Source organism: Leptodactylus fuscus, chromosome 1 (assembly GCF_031893055.1).
Source record: "Leptodactylus fuscus isolate aLepFus1 chromosome 1, aLepFus1.hap2, whole genome shotgun sequence".
Taxonomy (NCBI): domain Eukaryota; kingdom Metazoa; phylum Chordata; class Amphibia; order Anura; family Leptodactylidae; genus Leptodactylus; species Leptodactylus fuscus.
In genome coordinates, this window is record NC_134265.1 from 114,536,475 (window position 1) to 114,550,445 (window position 13,971).

General features: G+C 39.0%; 1 protein-coding gene across 2 annotated transcripts in view; it reads left to right on the plus strand.

The window, feature by feature from the left end:
• Positions 1–13,522, plus strand: part of PRODH (proline dehydrogenase 1) — a 99,786-nt gene extending 86,264 nt beyond the window's left edge. For both annotated transcript variants that reach the window (XM_075276358.1, XM_075276350.1), the window contains 3 exons: positions 5,639–5,737; positions 10,783–10,871; positions 11,670–13,522. In XM_075276358.1, the coding sequence (XP_075132459.1) occupies positions 5,639–5,737; positions 10,783–10,871; positions 11,670–11,860 (379 nt within the window). In that variant the 3' untranslated portion in view covers positions 11,861–13,522. The remainder of the gene's footprint in view (positions 1–5,638; positions 5,738–10,782; positions 10,872–11,669) is intronic.
• The last annotated feature ends 449 nt before the right edge of the window (positions 13,523–13,971 follow it).

Here is a 13,971-nt window from a genome sequence, read left to right on the forward strand (position 1 = left end):
ATGCATAAAGTGAAATATATGGCAAATCCGCAAGAAACATTGTGAAATCCAGATGAAAATCTATGCAAATTTCATTATTTTGGGCATGTATCTTTAAATAAGATAAACGTTGCAAATGTTTGTGACCATTTTAAAGGGGTTTTCCCAGGCGAAATAATTCATGTCCTATATTTTAGATAGGTCATCATTTAATGATCGGCATGGCTCTGACACCCAGACGTAACCCCTCAGCTATCTAAAGAGGCAGCACATTAGTACTCACCAAGTACAATGGCATGTATTTGTGCAGCGGCTATGATTAGTATCGCAGCTCAGCCCATTTACTTTGTCAGACCATCTAACTTGTGACCATGAAGTCTTGCAGTCTGTGAAGTGGAAGCTCTTGGGCCTTCCAACAGCTCATTAGTGGAATCTCACTGTTCTTCAACTGGTGACATATCTAAAGGATCAGTCATAAATTAAAGTCCTAGAAAACCCATTTAATAGAGCACGTGATACGGGACTAATATGTAATGCACTTTATCTACAAATATTGCTGTTTTCTGCATGATAAGCCTCTCTAAAGTTCTTGCCACTAGGTGTTTACCTTTCCTAGTAATAGGAAGTGAATAGTAAATTAGCAAGGGGGAGTCTTTAGAAACTAACCAGTTCAAGATGGAACACGGGAAGTGGAGGAGGGAGAGGCAAGTATCTCTTCAGAGTCTCTACATGTTTACACACTGCTTTACAGCGTTGTGCTCCCGGCCTGTGCATTGCACAGAGAGCAGTATGCAGCTGTTTACAAGGAGGGTCTGTCTACTGACTAGCTGTTTGTTATTGCTGATGGGATGTTAGTCAGAGACAGCAAGCAGCTTTCTGGATCCCTTTTCTGTGTCAAGGATGTTTTTAACACTAAAAGAAATGGGGTGGATGGGTATCACCAGTACAATCTATCGGAGTGCTATAAACATGTCAAGAGCACTAATGTACAAGAGAAAAAGGAGGAAAAAGGCGACATGAAAGTCACGGTCATCGAAATACAAAGTCATTTAATCCACGTTGTTATACAAAAGAATATAATTAAAATCAATTTAAAAACGGATGACTCAAGTGAAGTCTAGAACAATGAATAAGGCTTTGTCTCCCCGGCATTATGGTGTCTCCCCGGCAATATGGTGTAAACGCATCCCCTAAACAGCAATAGGCCCACAAGAATAAATTGGTAGTTAATTCAATGAATACATAAATTCAAAGTAGTATATCTGCGGTAATTGCTGTGCAGTAAAAAATACCATTATGTTTCATTATACACATTTTATGTCCTTTTGTGTGTGTTGGAACAACACCAAAAAAAGGGGGGGGAGCCAAAAATGTATATAATTTCACGCAAGACTCCAAAAATGAGTCAGACAAAATTACTGGCACCCTCAACTTAATATTTGGTTTCACACCCTTTGGAAAAAAAATAACTGAAATCAATTGTTTCCTGTAACCATCAACATGCTTCTTACACCACTCTTCATTTGCAAACTGCTCCAGGTCTCATATTTGAAGGGTTAATTTTCCCTACTGCAATTTTGAGATCTCTCCATAGTTCTTCAATGGGCTTTAGATCTGGACTCATTGCTGACTACTCTCCAGTGATTTGTTTCCATCCATTTCGGGGTGCTTTTCGAAGTCTGAATGGGGTCATTATCCTGCTGGAAGACCCATGACCTGGGATGCAAACCCAGCTTTCTGACAATGGGCCCTACATAGAGACCTAAAATCCTTTTGGTATCCTCAGATTTCATGATACCTTGCACACAGCCAAGGAACCCAGTGCCAGAGGCAACAAAACAATCCCAAAACATCTTTGAACCTCCACCATATTTGATTGTTGGTACTGTGTAAATTGTAGAGTGATACATTTTACTAAAAAGCTCTATCTTGGGCTTATCTGTCCACAAGATGTTTTCCCAGAAGGATTTTGATTTACTCACACACATTTTGGCAAACTGCAGCCTATCTATTTGTCTCTGTATCAGCAGTGGGGTCCTCCTGGGTCTCTTGCCATAGCGTTTAATTTCCTTCAAATGTCGACAGATAGTTTGCACTGACACTAATGCACCCTGATCCTGCAGGACAGCTTGAATTCTTTGGAACTTTATTGGGGCTGCTTATCCACCATCCAGACTATCCTTTGTTGCAACCGGTCATCAATTTTTCTCTTCCGTCCAGGGAGATTAGCCACAGTGCCATGGGTTGTAAACCTCTTGATTATGTTGTGCACCATAGACAAATGAACATCAACATTTCTGGAGATGGACTTGTAACCTTGGGATTGTTAATATTTTTCCACAATTTTGGTTCTCAACTCCTCAGACAGTTCTCTTCTCTTTCTGTTCTCCGTTCTTAGTGTGATACACACAGGCATACAATGCAAATATTGAATCTACTCTTCTTTTTGTTGACAATGACTTAATAATAACAAACAAACAATGAATGTATGTATCGTACCAATCCTCGGGCTCAGTTGGGGAAAAACTACAGGGATGGTTTTTAACTACATCATAACCTGGATTAGGAGTCCAGTGTCCCTGGAACTTCTATAGTTTGTTCTTTTGGGCTTTTCTCCATTTTGTTTATGTTACAATTACATCTGGCAGAATTACACATGAAGAAACCAGTAATAATAATAATGGATAAGGGACAGATTACTCAGTATTTTACATGCCCACTGGCTCAGAGCAGAGAAATAAAAAAATGTGCTACAGCCATAATGGAGCTGTTATCAGCAGAAAAGCTGATAGGATACTATGTATAAAGGCTTATATAATCTGTGAACAGATGACCCTTCAGATATTTCAACTTGATAAAGACTCATGTATCCTTTAAGAGCTGCATGATATATCTATATTACATTTATTGACTTCTAATCACAGCACAGCATTGTTTTTGTTTTTTTACCATCTTGATCGTTTTTTGATTAATGCAGTGACGCAATGCAATACATGCAGGAACATTCTATGGTCTGGAACTTGTCAGAAAACCAACATTTCCTTATTGTGGACAAGTTTTCAGACAGAAACACAATATGCATGAGAAGATTTCCAGCCACAAAAAGGAAATCTTGGTGGGCTTCTGACAATTTCAAGACCAGAAAGTTCCTACATTCATGGTTGTCCACTGTAACTGATCAATACAGAATACTGTTGCCATTATCTTCTAATTGTCTTCATATGTATATATGGTTATGTTCTTGAGGAAACCCCTTTTAAGATTTTGCTGGTATTAAATTATACGTTAAAGGGATTGTCCCACCAGGAATATCCTTCTTGACAACGGCTCCTGGTACACGTTTGATTTGGATAGGAAAAGCCAAAGTTGTGAAGGCACTTCATGTATTACCACAGAGCCAACAGGAGTAATCACTGATTACTGTTTAGAAAGGAGCCCAGCAAATAAACTGACAGGCCATATCAGAAGACCCCAACAGCTGGGTCACGGCCCAGTAACAGGCCGCCGATTACTTGCTACTGGGCCACAGTTATACCCAAGTGCAAAAAAGGTTGGGGATCCCCACTGGTCTACATGGATCATGTGATAAAACTACGTAACTACAATTACAGATGTCCACCCTTAACTCGGGGGTGTGATTGACTCCATTTTGGTCATGTAAACCACCTGCCTGCAAAAGTTTATTTTACTTAAAACTTAGTATAGTTGAACTACACTCCCCCTTTAAACATACAGAGGCTTATGGGCTCCTGTCTAAAGAGAGGAGACACTGAGGTGTATGTGGTGGCCCTGTCGTGGCAGATGGGCTTATATGGTTTGATCAAAATGTTACCAAGAACCCATTTTCCATGTAATTTATGCAATAGCAATTGGCAGTAACACTAGCAGTGTTGGTGCTAGTAGTGTGCTGTTGTAACTATTTGTGTAAATATATCTAGATATGTCCAGCCAGAAGGAAGGACACAAATGTAAATCTCTAAATTTTACATGATACTGCAAAGTAACAATTCCTACAATATAGGAAACGGTATAGGGATCTATTCAGGTCAAGTTTTTTTAAAACCAATTTTTTTACATCTGTTTAACCAATGTCAAGAACGGATGCAAAAATCAGACACAAACGAATGCATAGACATGTTAACAAAGATTTTAAAAGGAGTCAATCATTGGTGTCATTGGCTTTGAGATAAAGACTTTAACCTTTAAAAAGGCTATGCCACTGCTATGCCAGGGCCTCCGAGCACCCCCTGCATCATACCTTTCATGCCGCCCTCTCCAGTGTTTGTGCTCCGTCTGCCCTCCTCCTCCCCACATACTGTGCCGCTCTCTTTTCTCCAATCTCTCTCTGGCAGTTCACATCTCGGGCATACTGAGCAGTATGCTCAGGTCTCCAGCAAACTACACCAAGATGTCTGTCGGACATGCGCTACTGCTGCATGTCTGACGGCCATTTTGGTGTAGTTAAAAATAAATAAAAAATGGATCCTTAATATATCATACTTTTGTGTCCATCAGAAACAACTGACAAACGGGTCTGGATTTTTATAACCTTGATGTCTATGTAAACTGATGACCATCAGTTTGCGGCTTTTCCTCACATATAAAAAACAAATCTAAAATACATGATCTAAATTGAGCCTAAAGTGTGATGATAAACATCAGGGCATATGGCCATATTACAGTAAATATGTTGGAGTGTTTATATAGAGGATAGGTAAAATTACAATAATTCCGGAGGGGCTTTTATTAAGCTTTCGTGCAGTTTTTATGTACTATCACCTCACCCAAGCATATTTTATTGCCAATATATATTACAGAGACACCTTTTATGTATGTCAAGTTTGTAGATTTGAAGAAAAAAAAGTCTAAAATCTTATGCAAATGATGCAGGATGCTGAAGGTCCACCCCCAGTGCACCAACTGCTTAATTTGCATAAAACTTTAAGGGAGCCTTCACACGATGTAACACTGCGTTTATTCTGATCGTAAAAAGACGTTCAGAATGAGCTCGTAAAAAGCAGCTCCCATTGGCTTGAATGGGAGCCGGCATACGTGCGCTCCCCATTGAAATCAATGGAAGGCTCCCCCCCCCCCCCCATGCTTTCAATGTATTACGCGCGTATGCCGAAACCCATTCAAGTCAATGGGAGCTGCTTTTTACGCACTCATTCTGAACGTCTTTTTATGATCAGAATGAGCGCAGCGTTACATCGTGTGAAGGCTCCCCAAAGTTGTTTTTTTTCCAAATCTACATAAGAGGCATACATAGCAGAAGTCTCAGTGTAATGTGAGCTTTACCACAGTGGGGACAGTTGAATATGTGTGAAAGAGGTGGTAGACTCCCTTTAAATGGGCAAACAGAATATATTGGATTTTCTTTCAGAAATTGTGCCAATGTATAAAAGTCCGATATTGAAACAAGAAAAATGCAGTAATTGATATTAATGTCCTAAATGTAGCAGGCTCCGATCTGTAATTTCAATAACGTTCTATGAACATTGTGTCTCTAAAAATTGCATTTTCTTATCTTAATATATTAAACTGCAGAGGGAAAAATCAGTTAGTATCTGAATGGAAACGGTCTCTGTGGTAGGTGTATAATTCCCTAGAAAATCATGGCTTCTATTGTGAACTTTGATTATACCCTTTTGTGCAACAGATGCCTTGATTACGTCTTGGAGGAGATCCGACACAATCGTAAAGCAAATGTGATGGTAGCCTCTCACAATGAAGACACAATAAAATTCACTCTGAAAAGGTAGGTAGTACTTTATTTCTTAACTGATTGCATTTATTGAATGACTAACATGTACGACTATCTGATCTAGTTCAGAAAATGACTGTCCAGTAGGCAACGCATCTCTCCTACCCCCTCTCCCATCACAGAAGCGACTAGCCAGGATTAAGTAACTGAGCCTTATCTGATGTGTTTTTTGCTGTTGTTGTGTATTCTTTTTACAGCGTTTTGAGCTTATTTTCTGCAAATCCCTAATAGTGGCTTTATATAGTCTGTGCAAAATAACTCTCCTCCACATATCAAATATGCGAATAAAGGCAGTTCTGCTATAGCCCCACCTTTTAGAAGGAAGCTCCTTTCAGATCAATGCCTTGGTATCCTATAAACCTAATGACTTGATCTGGGAATACAGCCAAGTCAGAATACCTCCATCCAAAAGGTAGAGACCCCCCCCCCCCCTACACGTGCAGAAAGCTGTTTGGAGCTTATTGCCTCTCATCAGTACTGGATGAAAGGTCATAGATGTGGATGAGAGGGGGCACTATGTCTTCTCTATGCGACCACCTTAGGGTATATAGGGCTTTATTAGATTGAGGCTATGCATGGTCTAATAAGTTCCAGAACTCAGTGAAGTGTCCTCAGAGATGTAGTAACCCTTCTGTGAAGGAATGAAAAACTGGCTAGTGCCTCCTATAGGTAGGTGTCTAGTAAATTGATGTCTGAAACTTAAAAAAAAAAAAAAAAACTATCGTGATTGGTCGACAGCCAAACCTGGGTGATATTCTGTAGTCGTTGCCCTTAATCCATATAGAGTACGGTTCAGGTTGGCTGTGGGAGAATATCATATGTGTTCTCATGAATGGGACTCATTTTTCTTGCAAGCAGCTAATAGGAAGTCTGAGCGATGCTTCCTTAAAGTTGAAATTAAAATGACACTTGAAAGATTTATTATGAGGCAGGGTCTACAGTCATGGCCAAAAGTTTTGAGAATGACACAAATCTTATATTTTCACATGATCTGCTGCCCTCTGGGGTTTTTTTTGTTTTGTTTTGTTTTTTAATGTAGATTGTGAGCCCCACACAGAGCTCACAATGTACTTTTTTTTCCCCTATCAGTATGTCTTTGGAATATGGTATGGAAATCCATGCAGACACAGGGAGAACATACATACTCCTTGCAGATGTTTTTTTGCCCTTGGTGGGATTTGAACACCAGGACTCCAGCGCTGCAAGGCTGCAGTGCTAACCACTGAGCCACCGTGTGGCCCCTGCCCTCTGGTTTTTATGTGTGTTTGTCAGATGTTTTTATCACATACAGAAATATAATTGCAATCATATTATGAGTAACAAAAGCTTATATTGACAGTTAGAATGAGTTAATGCAGCAAGTCAATATTTGCAGTGTTCACCCTTCTTCTTCAGGACCTCTGCAATTCTCCCTGGCATGCTCTCAATCAGCTTCTGGACCAAATCCTGACTGATAGCAGTCCATTCTTGCACAATCAATGCTTGCATTTTGTCAGAATTTGTAGGTTTTTGTTTGTCCACCCATCTCTTGATGATTGACCGCAAGTTCTCAATGGGATTAAGATTTGGGGAGTTTCCAGGCCATGAACCCAAAATCTCTGTTTTGTTCCCTGAGCCATTTAGTTATCACCTTTGCTTTATGGCAAGGTGCTCCATCATGCTGGAAAAGGCATTGTTGATCGCCAAACTGCTCTTGGACGGTTGGAAAAAGTTGATCTTGGAGGACATTCTGGTACCATTCTTTATTCATGGCTGTGTTTTTAGGCAAGACTGTGAGAGAGCCGATTCCCTTGGCTGAGAAGCAACCCCACACATGAATGGTTTCAGGATGCTTTACAGTTGGCATGGGACAAGACTGGTGGTAGCGCACTCCTCGTCTTCTCCAAATAAGCTGTTTTCCAGATGTCCCAAATAATCGAAAAGGGGATTCATCAGAGATAATGACTTTACCCCAGTCCTCAGCAGTCCACTCCCTGTACCTTTTGCAGAATATCAGTCTGTCCCTGATGTTTTTTCTGGAGAGAAGTGGCTTCTTTGCTGCCCTCCTTGAGACCAGGCCTTCCTCCAAGAGTCTCCGCCTCACAGTGCGTGCAGATGCGCTCACACCTGCCTGCTGCCATTCCTGAGCAAGCTCTGCACTGCTGGTAGCCCAATCCCGCAGCTGAAACACTTTTAAGAGACGGTCCTGGCGCTTGCTGGTCTTTCTTGGGCGCCCTGGAGCCTTTTTGCCAACAATGGAACTTCTCTCCTTTAAGTTCTTGATGATGCGATAGATTGTTGACTGAGGTGCAATCTTTCTAGCTGCAATACTCTTCCCTGTTAGGCCATTTTTGTGCAGTGCAATGATGACTGCACGCGTTTCTTTAGAGATAACCATGGTTAACAGAAGAGAAACAATGATGCCAAGCACCAGCCTCCTTTTAAAGTATCCAGTGGTTTCATTCCTTACTTAATCATGACAGATTGATCTCCAGCCCTGTCCTCATCAACACCCACACCTGTGTTAATGGAGCAATCACTGAAACAATGTTAGCTGGTCCTAGCAAGTAATTGCTGTTAAGTTGATCACTCTTTATAACATTCTGGAGTATATGCAAATTGCCATTAGAAAAACTGAAGCAGTAGACTTTGTAAAAAATTATATTTGTATCATTCTCAAAACTTTTGGCCATGACTGTAGTATTGTTAGTTAGTTAATCAGCATAGAAAAGAATGGCCTCCAATTGTCATACTTTAATCTATGTTATAATAGAACAGTTTGCAGTCTATTAGGAAATTGAGGCTTTTATATGGTTGTATACAATCTTGGCAACAAATGGGACCTATGTAAGGTGTTTATCACCTTGTTGCTGATTGTCCATTTATGTCTCTGTCCACACTTGGGTTATTTTCTTCTACCTTTCCGTATCTATTTGATGACCAGAATAGCATAGCATATTGAACTAAATACAGAAACTGAAGATCCTGTAGCAGATCGTAACGGAAGCTTCCTTTTCCGGCATTAAAAAACTGTTGCCATTGTGCCTGTGTGAACAGGGCCTTCTAGTAAAACCTTATAACCTAGTATTTTTTGGTAAGGGGATAATCGTACACATTAGGGCAAGTGTGTAGCTACATAGGCAGTACGGAGACTTACAAGTCATTCCTGCTTCGCTAGGGATTCTGGGTAAAAAATATGAATAGAAATACTAATTTGGCAATTAAATCCGCATCATGATAGTAGGCTTATTAACTGAGTCATGCATGATGTTAAGGAGGCTGCCCTCTAGAGGGCGGCATACAGAGTGCACTGTTCTCCTAATTACATCAAGGACAATAGATTTGCATATATTTTACCTAGTTTTTTTCGATAACGGTGAATTGTACCTATCGTAGTGTGAAACCATTCATTCTGATGCCGTGATCAGTTCATGAAGGTATAGCACCGGTCAGTCAAGTGAAATGATGGCGCCTATGTTCTATGAATCATTGGCAACACATATCATGAAACATAAATGCTGGCAACCTGTGTAGAACAGAGAAGTAGACATTTTTATAGGTTTTGTAGATATTTTAGTTATTGTTTTTTGGTTTATTTTTTTTCTTCCTTCAGTAAAGTCTATTTTCTCCCCTGCAGCTAACATTCATGATCTTATATCATTAAATCTGTTCCCATGAACTGGGGAATGTGTGTAAAAGGTACTGCATCTGACTTATGCTAATATTATCTTCATGCTCTGACAGAAACTACTTACAATCCCATTACTCATACCATGTAGGACAAATGTAGTAACCACAATTCTTCTTAATGTGTCATTTCTGATCCATCAGGTACAACACAAAGGCTCTAGAATTATTACTCTTTGCTTACTCCAGCTCCAAATCCTCTGCACTGTGGATTTAATTATTCTTCACTGAATGCTAATGCGCTTGATTTAAGTAGGCGAGCGCACAGAGTGGAATAATAAAGTTTATTCATGCATTTTTTTTGTTTATATCGATTTCTTTTTGCAGATTTAATCCTGCCTTTTATTAAAGGAAGAGGTTTTTTGTAGGCATTGAAAATCATGAGCTGGTCTCAAGCGATAACTTCTCTTGCCTTGTTTAAAGCAAATATTGCTAAAAGGTACAGTGGTGCAGCCCATACAAGGGGACCATACACACTAGAAGTATGTTGGCCAAACCTGCTCATTTCAGTAGAACAAGGCGACTATACTGTATATTGTGTATGTCCGCCTTAATTGGGTATCACTGTTGTGCCTTTCATCTACAGTATATTAGCTATATACAAAGTCTTCTTAATAAACAGGGGTGTCCTCATCTGGTCATGGGTTAGAGAGTCCCAATTCTTTGTCCACAAAGGGAGATAAGTAACCGTTCAAGGTGCAAGGTCCTATTGAGACCACTTGCACACAGTGAGGGTGATGTGTTTCTCCTATCTAAAGTGTAAGGTCACCTTTAGGAAGGCATGGCATTGATTTAGATTAGATTTGATCATTTCCACACCTCATGGTTAAAGGGAAAGGATGGGAGTTGTCACAACAAGAAGAAATTGTGTATGATAAATGCACTGTGTGCATGAGCATTTCTTTCCTAACCTGTTTGCAGGATAGTAATGGACAAGCAAGTGCACCATTGTCTTGTTGGCTGGAAAAGGGTTAATGTATTCTCTTACTTTCTGCACATTTCTCATTGGAAATGTCATATTGAATTATTCTTATGTCCTGTAGATAAAATTGATCCACAGCAATAGCCATAAGTAACATCTATGGACATGTCCACTTGTTGCTATAAAATTTTTATATGGTAGCCCAATGATAGAGGAATCAGTAGAATAAGGAATAATTGTAGCTTGTGAGCATTAGGACTCGCATGTATCAGCTGACCTATAATACATTATTTTCTAATTCAAGCAGTAAAAACATATTCATTCTGACCGTAGACAATAGGCTTTTAAAACTCCATGTATAGCGGAATTTCATTTGATACCCAAAGCTGTGTATTCTGCATGTATTTCTCAATGATTGAACTCGTTTTCATGTCTTTTTGTTTTTTTGTAGAATGAATGAGCTAGGAATTTATCCTGAAGATAAAAAAGTCTATTTTGGACAGTTGCTTGGCATGTGCGACCAGATAAGTTTTCCTCTTGGTAAGTATTAACATTGATTTCCTTTATTAAAGAGAAACTAAACAAAAACTAATAGCAAAGTTACAAAAGCCACATAATATCAAAAAGTCTGAAGATAGTCACACTTTAAGAACTTTTTGAGGCAAAACAAATAGGGCTCCGTTCCCACGATGTAACGCGCCGTGCATTCATACACGTATACACGTGTCAGAGAGTGAGTGCTCAAAACAGATGCCATTCATTTCAATGTGTGCCAGCTCACGCGCACTACACATTGAAATCAATGGGTTGAAAAGCCTCCCATTGATTTCAATATGTAGTGCACGTGAGCCAGCACACATTGAATTGAATGGCATCTGTTTTGAGCACTCACACTCTGACACGTGTATATGTGTCTGAATGCACGTCGCGTTACATCGTGGGAACGGAGCCCTTTGTCATATGAAGGTGGGAATCGGGAATATTTATATGATATCCCAAACTGGTGGCTACTTCTTCATGGCTCCTACCTATACAATTACAGCAAGCTAGCTGAGTTGGCCACTATGTTCTTAGGTTTGGCACTGAAGTTATCTGTGTAAGATCTCCGGTCTTGCTTTTCCTATTATACTATATAATAGGATTGCATTTTATGTCTTGAAATGAAGACATTTAAGTAATAACACATAGATTAAAAAAAAATCAACCTATAACACTAAATTATTTGATGTACCTTCTAATGTTAGGGTCACGCGTTCTGACTGCATCTATGACATAAAGGTTGACCCTAGTCTGCTTTTGAATTTAGTGTATATAATATTTTTGTTATTCCTATGACAGGGCAAGCTGGATATCCAGTATATAAATACGTTCCCTATGGACCTGTCAATGAAGTTCTACCTTACCTGTCTAGAAGAGCTCAGGAGAACCGAGGCATCATGAAAGGAGCTACTAGAGAGCGGGAGCTTCTCTGGAGGGAGTTCAAAAGACGTCTGCTAACTGGCAACCTTTTCTACACTCCTCGGTTCTAAAGGGATCTTTTAACTTGAGGTGGAATGGACAAAACTGATATATATGTGATATATAAATTATCTATAACCCAAATAGACAAATCTGTTCTCTATTCACATTGATAGAGTGCTATGGGTTGCTGCATAACATCAAACATAAAATAGTATTTATAAGGTCATTATTATTAGTACTATTATTATACTTGTGTATTAGACAATTCTATTAACAGCTGAAAATATGATCTGCTTGCTGCTACTGAAAACCATGGTGTGATTCGGGTATATGCAGAGATTTATATGGTGGTTTCTATGTTACCAAAGGGGAACCTTTAATGAATATTAAGTATAACTAGCTTTATTCAGAGTATATTAGTAAACTGATATGGGGACCATATTACATACTGATAGTATAGTGTGTCATATGTAATTAGTATAGGGTAGCCAAACTGTCTGCACTTTTGGATCTTGAGATTATTTTAGATAGTAGATCTATAGTATATTGCCTTTGTGTCTTATGAGCCTTTGGGTTGTCATGCTTATCTAACTTAAACATGTATTATTAGAGGGTGAATTTTTATATTAATGTAATTTATGGGGTGTAAACAGGACAAAGGGACAATCAAACTATATCTTATAAGCAGATTCTGGCTGTTCGCGCTATTTAAGAGATGAAACCTGATTGGTTGCTTATGGTTTTATGTATTGGTGTACATGTTACTATGTCTTTTAAAGGGGGTTTTCAGGGAAAGAAAAATATATGTAAAACTGTCAATACTGGGTCCAATCGCCGGTCACCCCCAACTCCAAAGCTGCCAGGATCCTGGTTTTTGGCTTGGTGGGAATCACTTATAATCTTATATGTTGAGACCCCAAGGAAAACCAACAAACCAAGGCCCAGGCAATGTCTCTGAACTGGAGATGTGAGTATCATATATAATATTATTTAAAGGACTTCATGTTTTTAAATATTTTTTTATTTCACCGGAAAACCCCTTTTAACATATAGTATATTGTGTAAGGGGAAGTTGAAAGCATGTATTCAATAAACTTTACTTTGGATTCTGAGACCTGCTTTCTATACAATTATCTACACACTGAGACGTGACTTTTATGCCAGATTTTTTCCATTGGTCTTCAATTATAAATCATGTTATTCATTCGTTTCAATTGCTCGACTCAATTTGCTGCAGAAACACTGTAGTTCAAAGGGTCTTTCTAGACATTGATTTGTGTCACATGGACACTGTCAGCACCCAGTCTGGAGATCCCCTTGGAAAGAGATTTAGATAATGCAGGAAATGAATATTTACAAGAAAATTATATTATGATGAGCGCTCTTCAGAGTCTGAAAGACAATTCCATTAAGTCTTTATATCCAAATCCTGATAAGGTCAAGAAACTCCCTGTTAATAAATAGAAAAATACTGAAGACGATAGCAAGCTGAATAGAAATTGTTGGCGTGAAGACAAAATCTGCTGCTAGGGCCAATATCCAGGATCCAAGAAGTCAGTCCTGCTATAAAAAGGTTTAGCAAAGTTTAAACTATTTAACTAGTCATAAAGAGATTAAACTTAAAGACATCCTAGCACACGTCTGTTTTGGTTAATACCTCCTATATAATAATTCTGGATCATCTAATTTTTTTATTTTTTTTTAAGAAATATTAAAAAAAAAAAAAGTAACACCTAGTTGTAAATGTATTCCTATATTCTCCAGAGGATTAACAGGAGCAGCGGGACGGAGAATAATAAGGAGGAATGCACCAGGATTATGTCGTAGGGGCTACAAGTGTTTACTGATATAGATATATCAGGTTAGGTGAAGGGGCCTCTTTAAAAGGGTGAACTCACCAAATACTGTAGTGGATAGGCATAAGGAAATGCCCAAATAAGTGTTCTCTGCCTTTTCTGTACCTCCTTTTTGACTTTACCATGAATGATACAGAGCCACCCTTCTGCTGGGAAACCATTTTTAGCATTGATGGTGGCCTAACCAATCTAGTCAATATGTCCTATGTGTTTGATGGAAAATGTAGCTTAAGGCGAAGTCTTCAGAGTTCAGCTATATGAGTATCCATGATGTGAAAACCTATAGCCAGCATGTTCAATGTATTCTGTTTTAGGTCAATATA